At 41.7% G+C, this 12,987-nt stretch overlaps 1 protein-coding gene across 1 annotated transcript; it reads right to left on the bottom strand.

Moving 5' to 3' along the window:
• Positions 1 to 2,169: 2,169 nt before the first annotated feature.
• On the bottom strand, positions 2,170 to 7,764 carry lyve1b (lymphatic vessel endothelial hyaluronic receptor 1b). The gene is made up of 6 exons (XM_083916391.1): positions 7,658 to 7,764; positions 6,950 to 7,112; positions 5,452 to 5,591; positions 4,957 to 5,367; positions 3,718 to 3,796; positions 2,170 to 2,420 (listed from the first exon to the last, which is right to left on the bottom strand). Exons 1-6 carry the CDS (start codon positions 7,740 to 7,742, stop codon positions 2,234 to 2,236), a joined length of 1,065 nt encoding a protein of 354 aa, XP_083772517.1. The 5' UTR covers positions 7,743 to 7,764; the 3' UTR covers positions 2,170 to 2,233.
• Between the last annotated feature and the right edge of the window lie 5,223 nt (positions 7,765 to 12,987).

The raw sequence follows: 12,987 nt of genomic DNA, 5'->3' as shown, positions 1-12,987 counted from the left end.
TTTCTGTTTTTGTATTTAGTTTTTAGGGAAATATTAGAGTTATTAGATCTACTATACTTTATTATATTCATTATACTACATTTATTATAGTATATATTGGATGTGAACCTTTAAGTAATACATTTTATTTAAATACAATTATACATTTGGAAACAAATATACACAAGTTAGAATAAATGAAAAAGTTAATAATGATTATCATGAATAAGGAAAATCATTCAAAATATTTTCATTTATTCGAACTTGTTGCCCCACAACAAGAGGGTTCCTGGTTTGAATCCCTGCTGGGGCCCTTCTGTGTGGAGTTTGCATGTTGTCCCCGTGTCTGCGTGGGTTTTCTCCGGGTTCTCCGGTTTCCTCCCACAGTCCAAAGACGTGCAGGTGTTCGGTTCATTGATGACTCTAAATCACCCGTAGGTGTGAATGGTTGTCTGTCTCTGTTCGTCTCTATGTGACCTGTGATAGACTGGCGTCCTGTCCAGGGTGGACCCCGCCTGATGAGTGATGAAGGGTTTGGGAAAAACTTCTTCCCAATCGAACATGCTTTTATTTTCAGCAAAAGTTTGTCATTCATGCATCTAATTAAGCTTTCTATGCTTTTTATGAAACATCGTTATTTTTTGTGACAATTTCTCTTATTTTTTCCTTTTGTTTTTTATACATTCACTCAATCTATAATATAAATATATATAACAAACTGCTTATATTCTAATCTCTAAATCAAACTTTTGGTAAATATCATTCATTATTCATTCATCTTCAACCGCTTATCCCGGGGTCGGGGTCGCGGGGGTGCTGGAGCCGATCCCAGCTGACATCAACGTGAGGCGGGGTCCACCCTGGACAGGACACCAGTCTATCACAGGACACATAGAGACAAACAGAGACAGACAACCATTCACACCTACGGGTGATTTAGAGTCATCAATGAACCGAACACCTGCACGTCTTTGAACTGTGGGAGGAAACCGGAGAACCCGGAGAAAACCCACGCAGACACAGGGAGAACATGCAAACTCCGTACAGAAAGGCCCAGGATGCGAACCTGTAACCTTCTTGCTGTGAGGTGACAGTGCTAACCACTACACCGCCGTGTAGCCCTTTTGGTAATTATACTCATTATAATTAAAATCCTTTATAAATTCCCAACAGTGACTTTACTCGTGCTGAACTTGGAAGATTTTAGACGGTAAATAATTACAATAAAGATTTTATCTTCCTGCGAATACGGGCGCTGAGGTTAAATGTTTAAAGGTTTGAATGTATTTTATAATTATTATCATCAACTGTGTCTTGTTTGCCATTAATTATGACATTCTGTCCCTGATTTATGTCATTTCCTTATTGTAAAGTTTATACAACAAACAACAAATATTTGTTGTTGTTGTTGTTTCCCAGTCTAATTAGTGGTGTTTGCTTTGGTTGTGTGTTATGTTCTCCTAACTGAAGAAAGCTCAATGTACCGTGTTTTCCGCACTACAAAGCAGCTTTTATACTAGTCAGACCGTCAAATAAAGATGTTAAATATAAACATTTACATACTCGTCATTTATTCTTCACTTACCAGTGAAAGTGTTGTAACGTAACGTATTCTCCACACTATGAGGCACAACTAAAAACCTTCAAATGTCTCAAAAGCCGACAGTGCGCCTTATAATGCGGTGCTCCTTATATATGGACCAGTATTGAGCAACTACGGTGAGCAGCCCCCTGTACTGGGGTGGCAGTAGCTCAGTCCATAGGTGACGTGGCTGGGAACCGGAGGCTCGCTGGTTCAAGTCCCTCTGTGAACCATGAATGAAGAGTGTGGACTGGTGGCTGGAGGTGGCTGTGAACCATGAATCAAGAGTGTGGACTGGTGGCTGGAGAGGTGCCATTTCATCTCCTGGGCACCGCCGACATGCTGTTGAGCAAAGTGCCAAGGCACCATTCATTGCATGTATATAGCACTTGTCTGTGCGTGCGTGCGTGTATTTCTGGCCTGTGTGTAAAATTAAAATTTGCTGCTGACAAAAGGTTTCAAACAGATGTAATTATGGTGATGATACAGTACATATACAGTATACAGCAAGAACAAAAGTTAGCAGTGACTGTAAGTTTGTGCATATTTGCATTGAAAAGAACAATAAACCAATCAAACCACTCATGGATGCGTATTTCAAACATTTACTGAGATGAACCAGGAAACACTGTGGCTTTCATTCATTCAACCTACTTTAAAAAAAAAAAAAAGCTACTCCAAATAGTTTGTTTTGAAGTCGGGGTTCACACACAGCGTGATGTCACTGGAGTACTTCCTGTCTTCTTCTTCTTCTCCTCCATGTTGACTGTGCAGGTCCAGCTCGCTGTCAGTGTGCTTCCACATCTCCGTCTCTGTGTCATCCTTCTGCTGGCCCTGAGACCACACGGTGAAAATATTCCTTTTACAAAAGGAGAGAAGAATAGAAAGTGCATTAGAAAGACAACACAGATGGATAAAAGCATATTAAATTAGGAACATTTATGAGTTCATTCATTCATTCATCTGCAGCCGCTTGTACCCGCGACCTCGTTCTTTCGGTCATGAAGAGTCGTATGTGTCATCTTGTGTCCGGCAATTAAACTGTGACGTGAAACTATTTGCACATCTCAATATACTGGATTTTTTTGATTAGGGAGGAGTACAGTGCCTATAGAAAGTCGCGGTACTCTTTGTTTTATTTATTTATTTATTCAACCTTCATTTAACCAAGAATGAACCCTGTTTCTCCGCAGTTCCCACTCGGGTCATAGACTTTATACTGGGATGACATCATCGGTTTTTAAATCGCCTTTCTTAGCTCAAGGAAAGTTTTAATATAAAAATCCTGAATAGAAAGTCATAATGAACCTTTTTTGCAGTTGGGGGTTTTCTTGCAGTACCCCGAGTGGCCACTGGGGGGAGGGAATGGGCTGCAAGGCTGAGTGTTGGCGCCATCTTCAGTTCTTAAAATACATCCATGGCGTGGAACCATAGACTGTATAAAAAATAGACGTAGCAAACCCATCGGGGTCCGTTCTCTCAACTTGATCCAATCGTCCTCGCCTATGGGAGTCGCCATCTTGTCAGATTTTGACTCCGCCTCATTTCCTCTTACCAAAAAAGGGCATGTATGTGACGTTGGGGGGAGGGAGATACGTCCATCTGGCTGACGTTTACCTCCGAGGAGAAGTGAGGGCCAGCGGCTAGCTGTCACTCAAGAGACTAAGGTTTATAAATAATTCTATAAATAATAACCTCCAATAAAATAAACTAGCCTGGTACAACAACCCCCCTAAAAACTAGTGGACACTCGAAGAACTGCAGTTTTTGGCACTTCCTTAATGGATCAACCAGGAAGTTGCTGTGGTTGCAGCGTGGAACTACAATAGCTAAGTAACCTAGCTAGCTAGCGGTACAACGTCAAACATAAGACTAACTTTTGACTTGACAGGCTTTTAACTTTTGTGTAATCCATGGCAAGATTCGCACAGCATAAAAAAATATTTGTCCCTTGCTTTCCAAAATAAGGTCCCACGGAGGACATCAGGAGGGGAGGGAATTCAGCTCTCTATGACACTAAAGCTTTACAGAGACATGAAGCCATCCATGGTTACACAATCAAGATGAAACTTTAGTCCTTTCTGATGTTTCCTGGAGAGAAAAGCTGCTTCACACAGTTTTTTAATAAACGCAGGACACCTGAGAACACGACTCACAGTTTGTAGTACCACACGACACCTGCCGCTGCCAGGAGCAGGAGGACGATGCCAAGAACGATGAGTGCTGTAGGTACGTCTGGGAAATAAACAAAACAGTTCATGAATTATTACCACACACTCAGTCTGATTCATTTTATATATCTACATGAATTCATGAAAACAATCCATGCATATGGCCTCCTCCTGGTGATTTCCTCTCCACTTAATCCCTTTATATTTAGATGAGGATAGGAAAGAAGACAAACCGCACATGTTAGCATGCTAGCTGGCAGTTGACCGTAGCAGTTCAACGACCTCATACAATCTATCTTGATCAATATATCATGCTCGTCTGAAGACACTATACACTGGTATTTTTGTGCTCTTTTTATATTCACTGATAATTTGTGTTTTTGACATAAATCTGTAATGATCCGTATCTACGTTTGACAGAAAAAATATTTGATTGTTTGTCCATCTATCAGCTTGTGGTGGCGTTTTCTTCCCCCTGGTGGCCAAAAAGTGATAAATGCAGCTTTAAGGTTGCATTCTGTTCAGGTGAAGGAGATAATTATGATTTAATAAGCCTGTGAATATTCTCATGTGTCCAGGTCGTCGTTATCCTCAAAGCAATTTCAGTCAGAAGCAACTGGACTTGGTTATTTGTCTAGGAAGACGTTTCACCTCCTCATCCAAGAGGCTTCATTAGTTCATGTACGCATCTGACCAGGCTGGGACTGGACCAGGACCAGGCTGGGACTGGACCAGGACCAGGACCAGGACCAGGACCAGGCTGGGACTGGTCCAACTAGCTGGTGTGAGATCCAGGTATTTAACCTCTCACAAGGCCGATGATGTCACTGAGACCCTTTGTGCTCCAAGTGCCAACGAGCGTCGTTAGAGAGACAGTCGTTGGTGGGAAACGACGGTCAGATGCGTACATGAGCTGATGAAGCCTCTTGCATGAGAGGTGAAACGTCTTCCTAGACAAATAACCAAGTCCAGTTGCTTTTGACTGAAATTGCTTTGAGGATATGATAAAATAAGAAAGACATCTGATGAAAATACAACATGTTCTTCTGAAAATAGCTTTACAATCGTCTTAAACAGAATCGTGAACTTGCTGCTGGACAACAGAGTGGAGTAAACAAGTTAATTGGAGCAGAGAATTCAGTCTCTTTAGGTAAAACTGCCACGAGAGAATGTAGCAACCACACAAAACATCAATGTAAACAGTGAAAGACATCGAGGACGTACCTCCTAGAGGAGGTTTTACAGAGCTTGTTAGCCGTGGCATCACCGACTCGGAGGAAGCAGAGAAGTTGGAGACATGAGCAGAAGTAGAATAGGCAAAAGTGGCGCCAGCAGGTTTCGAGGTGAAACGATGAGAGAGGGACGTAGGAATATGGGTGGAGAAAGGCTTGAGTGTGGAGGAGGCGGAGGAACTCCCGGCTGAATGTGTTGTCCTGATTGGGAAAGTGAGCGCTGAAGTGAAAGATGTCTGCTCCGATGCTTTTGTTGTCATTGGCTTCCTCGAAGGTGGAGGCTTGGCTGTTGATCTGAGCGGAGGTGCGGCAGGCGTTGTGGTCGGGGTCGGAGCCGTCAGTGTGTGGGGGGGCGCGGAGCTTCTCGGTGTGGCTGTGGATGTGCTTGGAGTTTCCTCGTTATCTGCGATCGGTGAGGAACAAAAGGTTTTCATGTCCGTAGTTCAGTCACACGGGGGTTTAACACAGTGCAGTGAGTGAACAGTACCTGACGCGTTGAAGCAGAAGACACCAAACTTTTGATCTGCCCTCGCAGCCCACGTCACCACCCCTGTCTTGCCCTTTCCACAGTTTTTGTCAGCTGTAATGCGTGGGACCACTCCAATCTGTTCAGCTATCCAGCCAAATCTGTAAAAATAGTAAATAAAGTGTAGATAATAAAATGAATGGATTATTATTTTAAGCATTTGTGTGGACCATTACTTTAATTGGAAGTTGACTCCGTGGATTTTACGCATCAAAGTTTGTTTATAGGTCTTGGTGAGTAGTGACAAAAGAAAGTTGTACATAGACTTTTGGGGCTCCAGAGGGAGCTGCACAAAATCACTTGAATTCACTCGAGGCAACACGCCGTAGTTGTTTCCAAAGACTAGGGATAGATTTGAGAATGGAAGAAACAAATCTGGGGGCGTGGAGGCTAGAATTTACTGCACACAGCAGCGCAGACATTTGCACATGTTTCCAATCATACGACAACTGAGTGACTGCACATTTCCCAGATCCGTACTCCGTTCCAGTTGGTGGTCGTAATGCACAATAAAGTTGTTCGCCAACCTGCATAAAATCGGGAAGAAGCACGTGCAGTAGTAAAAGAAAATGGCGACCTCAGGACAGCAAAGGGAACTCCTGTGTTTGTTGTTTTTGGCTGAACAATTAGAACAAAGACAAATTATATAAATCTCAATTTTGTGACCGTCTTCTTGGCAAACTAGCCAGAGGTGCATATATTACTAACACCTGACATACCTGGGGAATGGCAACCAGTGTATGTAGGCGGGGCACAGGTTAGCTGCTTCTGTACACGTTGAGCTTTGCTGACGCAGCTAGTTCTGCAGAATTTGGAAGCGTTGCTGCCTCATGTTGTCCTCTGGTGCAGTGAGGTATGAATCTTAATCCTTTTTTAAACAGATTGTGCTATTTTTTTCTCAGTTCTATGTAGCTTTTACCTGTTGGAAGGCAGCCTAACCGCATGTAGAGAGAGAAAAAGAAAAACAACCGGACATGGGTGTGGAACAAGAGATAGAGCACAGAGTCTGCACGCTGGCCGCGTCCGCTAGGTCACACACTTTGGGCGGCATGTGCACGTCCACACTGGAGTCTGCAGCTGTGAGAAGCAGGAACCAGCCACTCTGGGAGCAGGGCCTGATTTAGTTATATAACCACACAGATTCCTTCTCAAGCTTTGGTGGATACTCGTAAATATTTACTGAACAAATACCTGCTTTTTAAAAATCAGTGACTTCCCCCTTTAATTATTATTCACTGCCTCAATAATGGAACAACACGCCTCGGCCAATATCATTTTTTATCAGACAGTGCTTGTGGGCCTGTACAATAGGATGCACTTGACACAACAACATTTATTACATAAATAAAATTGATTAATATAAAAAATATCAGCAGAAATCTTAACCGCTGCATATCGAACGATACCTCAGCGGGTATTCTACCACATCAGAACAGTCACTACATGCTTTCAGCCCTACTTGCACGTCTCCAGTCCGCGCTGTAGTGCTCGCTCCATCTGGGCTCCGGTCGCTATGGTGACGTTCAGAAATAGACAGGCAGCTCTGGCAGCGGTGAAGTTGAAGGTGTATTTTCCCCCTTCGATAAGCATGAAGACTCCAGCCGGTCTGTGACTTTGAGGGACTGAGGAAATGATGTAAAAATAGAAATAACAGCATCTACTCACAACAATGTGTCTGAATGTCGTCTTATCAAGAGTTCTGTTGGCAGCAGCAGTAAAAATTATGGTCTAAATATGGAGCTTATCTTTATCTGTGCAAGTTTAAAGTATCACGTCGTATAAAGGGCGTCCTGTTCTTTTCAAAGCACCACAATAGGAGTTGATTTTGTCATTTCATAATTCACTTAACCCTACAGTACACGCTGTACTATAATCTTGAGTAAATCACAGGGGGGCACAGGCAGCAGATGGACCCCTGAGGACGCGGGTTCAACAGCAACAAAGCCTGATAATAAAGATTTTCCACATTTAACAATTCAGTATTTCATGTATCGGTGCTTTTATCTGACAGTGACCACGACCAAGCAGAGCGCAGACTAAACTCTCCATATATGCATGCATGGAAAAGTTAACATTCATGAATTCAAATGATTTCAAACCAGCAAAACAAACAAACAAACTAAAATGCATAAATGTGCTCCACCTACATCAGAAACAGATCATTTACCTTGGATGCGACTGGAGTCCGACGCCAGCAGAAAGGCTGCAAAAGACAAAAGAAGGAACACACGGAAAAAGCTAAATCTTGCCATTTTTGCTAATATAAAATATATACAAATATATATATATGTAACTGAAGCGGTTGAAGGTGAGGAACCAAATAAAGTGAACGCAGAGAGAGGAAAAAAAGCCTCAGGACAAACGTGTCGTGGATGAGATGAGGAAACAGGAAGTGGAGGTCAAATCTGCTCGATGCCCCTTCATGTGATAACAGAGCGAAAGACCTTGACTTCCAGTGTGTGCGTTCGCAAAAGGTCGTTGTTTTGGGTTTCAGAATCGCAGATATACGGCGAATAAAGCGCATTCAACACTAAAAGAGTTAGAAATAAAAAGCAATTGAGGATTTCCGAGGGGGGGGGGCAAAGCAGGACGACAGGAAACATCAGCTTTAAACTGTTGTGAGAGAAACAAACACCAGGAGATGATCGTCTTGGCGTGAGAGCTGATGGGAGCTGGGTGCTGCTTCATACTCCCGTTATCTAAAGTGTGCCTTTGCTGCTGAATATGGACGAAGAAATACTTGGATGAAGAAGTGCACTTTGTTTTCACTAGGTTTTCTGCTTCGCCAGCATCTATCTATCTTCCCGAGGTATGTCTGCTCTGACAGGCAAGTCGGAAAGGGAACTTCCTCCACATTGTTCCTGCATGTTTGCTTTCCTCTGTGTTTCTCTTTTTATTCACTTTTACTCTTCTTCTTCTTCTTCTTCCTCCTTCTTCTTCTTCTTCTTCTTCTTCTTCCTCCTTCTTCTTCTTCTTCTTCTTCTTCTGATTTAAATCTTCTTCTCCTTCTGATTTAGATCTTCATCTGCTGCGTCTTCGTCTTCTTCTTCTTCATCTTCTTCTTAAGATTTAGATCTTCTTCGTCTTCTTCTTCTTCTTCTTCTTCAGATTCAGATCTTCTTCTTCTTCTTCTTCTTCTTCATCTTCTTCTTAAGATTTAGATCTTCTTCGTCTTCTTCTTCTTCTTCATCTTCTTCTTCAGATTCAGATCTTCTTCTTCTTCTTCAGATTTAAATCTTCTTCTTCTTCTTCAGATCGTCTTCTTCTTCTTCTTGTTCTTCTTCAGATTTAAATCTTCTTCTTCTTCTTCAGATCGTCTTCTTCTTCTTCTTGTTCTTCTTCAGATTTAGATCTTCTTCGTCTTCTTCGTCTTCTTCTTCTTCTTCAGATTTAGATCTTCTTCTTCTTCTTCTTCCTCCTCCTTCTTCTTCTTCTTCAGATCCTCTTCTTCTTCTTCAGATTTTGATCTTCTTCAGATTTAGATCTTCTTCGTCAGATTTAGATCTTCTTCTTCTTCTTCTTCTTCTTCAGATTTAAATCTTCTTCTTCTTCAGATTTAAATCTTCTTCTTCTTCTTCAGATTCAGATCGTCTTCTTCTTCTTCTTCTTCTTCTTCTTCATATTTAGATCTTCGTCTTCTTCTTCGTCTTCTTCTTCTTCATACTTAGATCTTCTTCGTCTTCTTCTTCTTCTTCATATTTAGATCTTCTTCGTCTTCGTCTTCGTCTTCTTAATCTTCTTCTTCAGATTTAGATCTTCTTCTTCTTCTTCAGATTTAGATCTTCTTCTTCTTCTTCAGATTTAGATCTTCTTCTTCAGATTTAGATCTTCTTCTTCTTCTTGTTCAGATTTAGATCTTCTTCTTCAGATTTAGATCTTCTTCTTCAGATTTAGATCTTCTTCTTCTTCTTCAGATTTAGATCTTCTTCTTCAGATTTAGATCTTCTTCTTCTTCTTCTTCAGATTTAGATCTTCTTCTTCTTCTTCAGATTTAGATCTTCTTCTTCAGATTTAGATCTTCTTCTTCTTCTTCAGATTTAGATCTTCTTCTTCTTCTTCTTCAGATTTAGATCTTCTTCTTCTTCTTCAGATTTAGATCTTCTTCTTCTTCTTCTTCAGATTTAGATCTTCTTCTTCAGATTTAGATCTTCTTCTTCAGATTTAGATCTTCTTCAGATTTAGATCGTCTTCTTCTTCGTCTTCTTCTTCTTCATATTTAGATCTTCTTCGTCTTCTTCTTCTTCATATTTAGATCTTCTTCGTCTTCTTCTTCTTCAGATTTAGATCTTCTTCTTCCTCCTCCTCCTCCTCCTCCTTCTCCTCCTCCTCCTTCTCCTCCTCCTCCTTCTCCTTCTCCTCCTCCTCCTCCTCCTTCTCCTCCTTCTCCTCCTTCTCCTCCTCTTCCTTCTCCTCCTCCTCCTCCTCCTCCTTCTCCTCCTCCTCCTCCTCTTCCTCCTCCTCCTCCTCCTCCTCCTCCTCCTCCTCCTCCTCCTCCTCCTCCTCCTCCTCCTCCTCCTCCTCCTCCTCCTCCTCCTCCTCTCTCCAGTCGTCTGTTAAACTGTGATGGTAGTAAAACAGTGCTCTGACATGTGTCTGATTCTCATGTTGCACGTTCAGAGAGATCTTTTTTCAGACTAATGTAAAGAAAACACATTTAGATGTTAGTTTTATTTCACCTGTGACACAAAAACACACCTCACCTGTAGTGTGTTGATAAAAATACATGGAGTTTGACAACCCATGTTTCTCAAAATGAGTTATTTGGTTTGTGAAGGCTCTCACAGAGGGGGTTTTTATGGCTGTTGTATAACCTGATTTACGCGTGGCTCAGGGCTCAGGGCTCATGAGTGATGAAGAGAGACACCAAACATCCCCGTTTCATTCTAAAATGGCGATGAAATGAATCTTTCCGTACCCGGCGTCATCGGTTGTGGAAAAGTGTCAGATTTGACAGTGAAAAATTTGCCCCTGTTCACCTCTGGTGTCTCCCCGTGAATAAATCCAGTTGTTGCGTCATGCTTCTCTCCGCCTGTGTGGTAGCAACACCTGATTTACAGCAAACATGGCAAACAAGCTTCAAAAGTCTAAATCTGAAGAAGATCTAAATCTGAAGAAGAAGAAGAAGAAGATCTAAATCTGAAGAAGAAGAAGAAGAAGATCTAAATCTGAAGAAGAAGAAGAAGAAGATCTAAATCTGAAGAAGAAGAAGAAGAAGATCTAAATCTGAAGAAGAAGAAGATGTAAATCTGAAGAAGAAGAAGAAGATCTAAATCTGAAGAAGAAGAAGACGAAGAAGAAGACGAAGATCTAAATCTGAAGAAGAAGAAGAAGAAGAAGAAGAAGACGAAGAAGATCTAAATATGAAGAAGAAGAAGAAGAAGAAGAAGACGATCTGAATCTGAAGAAGAAGATCTAAATCTGAAGAAGAAGAAGAAGATCTAAATCTGAAGAAGAAGAAGAAGAAGATCTAAATCTGAAGAAGAAGAAGATGTAAATCTGAAGAAGAAGAAGAAGAAGATCTAAATCTGAAGAAGAAGAAGAAGAAGATCTAAATCTGAAGAAGAAGAAGAAGAAGATCTAAATCTGAAGAAGAAGAAGATGTAAATCTGAAGAAGAAGAAGAAGATCTAAATCTGAAGAAGAAGATCTAAATCTGAAGAAGAAGATTAAGAAGACGAAGACGAAGAAGATCTAAGTATGAAGAAGAAGAAGAAGAAGAAGACGAAGAAGATCTAAATATGAAGATAAGAAGAAGAAGAAGACGATCTGAATCTGAAGAAGAAGAAGATCTAAATCTGAAGAAGAAGATTACGAAGACGAAGACGAAGAAGATCTAAATATGAAGAAGAAGAAGAAGACGAAGAAGATCTAAGTATGAAGAAGAAGAAGACGAAGAAGAAGACGAAGATCTAAATCTGAAGAAGAAGAAGAAGAAGAAGAAGACGAAGAAGATCTAAATATGAAGAAGAAGAAGAAGAAGAAGAAGAAGAAGAAGAAGAAGACGATCTGAATCTGAAGAAGAAGAAGAAGATCTGAATCTGAAGAAGAAGAAGAAGAAGAAGAAGATGTAAATCTGAAGAAGAAGAAGAAGATCTAAATCTGAAGAAGAAGAAGAAGAAGAAGAAGAAGAAGAAGAAGAAGACGATCAATAGAAACTGAAGAGATCCTCGACTTTTACCTGATTTTGGAGCCGCTTCTTAAAGACGGGCCCGTGGGTAAAAATGCAGTTTGAAAGCAATAGTTTGACTTTTCAGAAAATGTGATTTATTTCTTGTTAGATGAAAAGATTGATAGTCATGCTTCTCTCCGCCTGTGTGGTAGCAACACCTGATTTACAGCAAACATGGCAAACAACATGCTTACCTGGGGTCACGCAGAGGGAGATCGGATGTGTTTCCCCTCCTCCAGCTCACTGGCCTGGCAGGGCAAGCCTCAGCAATGGAGGAGAGTATGACGCGTATTACGCAGCGCTGACGCTCAAGAGAAACTGGAAAGACTGCTCTATTGAGTCTGAACGACAGTCGTTGGAGTCACAGGAGGCCATTTGTGAACAGTTGTTCTTTGAGGTTAGATTGTTGGATCTCCTGGGAAGGGATGAAAGGGCTTGTTTTTTATCTAAGGGCGTGATCACACTATCCTCCCGGACCGAGACCCGGACTTTAGGGTACTTGTCCCCCCTCCCTCTCCCCCCCCGCGCCCCAGCCCCGTTTGTACTCACACTACCAGGGCCTCGGCCAATGCTTCTTGCTGTCCATACACCTTCAAGCCGTAACACGTCACACGCATTGATCGCGTGTGTGTGGCTTTGTTTACAAATCTTTCCATAGACCTCAGAGTTTTTGTGCGTCTTGTCGACTGTTTTTGAATATTTTCATCCGACCAAATCTGCAGTAAACACTCCACCTCCGCATCACACCAACGTGAACCTTTCGCCGCCATTGTTGTTGTTGTTAAATATCCGCGCATGGTCCGTCCTTCTATTTACATGTCCGAACAGGCGGACATAACGCTACTGCCGTAGGGCTCGTGCTCGTACACGTGCGCACGCTCGTGCTCGTACATGTGCAAACGGCTCCGCTAAAGCCCACCTATTTCAAGCGGGCCGTGGCGGCCCAGCTGGCCCCAGTTGAGCGCGGAGCGGGTGCACTCACATGGCTTAAAGGTACTAGACTTTAGCTGAAAAACCGGTTTTGGCCGCGGCCAAAAGGACAGTGTGATCACGCTGTAAAAGGCCTATAATGAAGAAAGATTAAGCATTTACTGAGCTGTGATAAAAAGGTTGATTTTCAGTATCAAGCATCAAAGTTTTGGCATCCACGCAGCTGCCAAACAAGCTTCAAAAGTCTAAATCTGAAGAAGATCTAAATCTGAAGAAGAAGATCTAAATCTGAAGAAGAAGAAGAAGATGTAAATCTGAAGAAGAAGAAGAAGAAGATGTAAATCTGAAGAAGAAGAAGATCTAAATCTGAAGAAGAAGAAGAAGAAGAAGAAGAAGAAG

The sequence above is a fragment of the Echiichthys vipera genome (genome assembly GCF_963691815.1).
Source record: "Echiichthys vipera genome assembly, chromosome: 7".
Taxonomy (NCBI): Eukaryota; Metazoa; Chordata; class Actinopteri; order Perciformes; family Trachinidae; genus Echiichthys; species Echiichthys vipera.
This window is presented reverse-complemented; position numbering and strand designations above follow the sequence as displayed.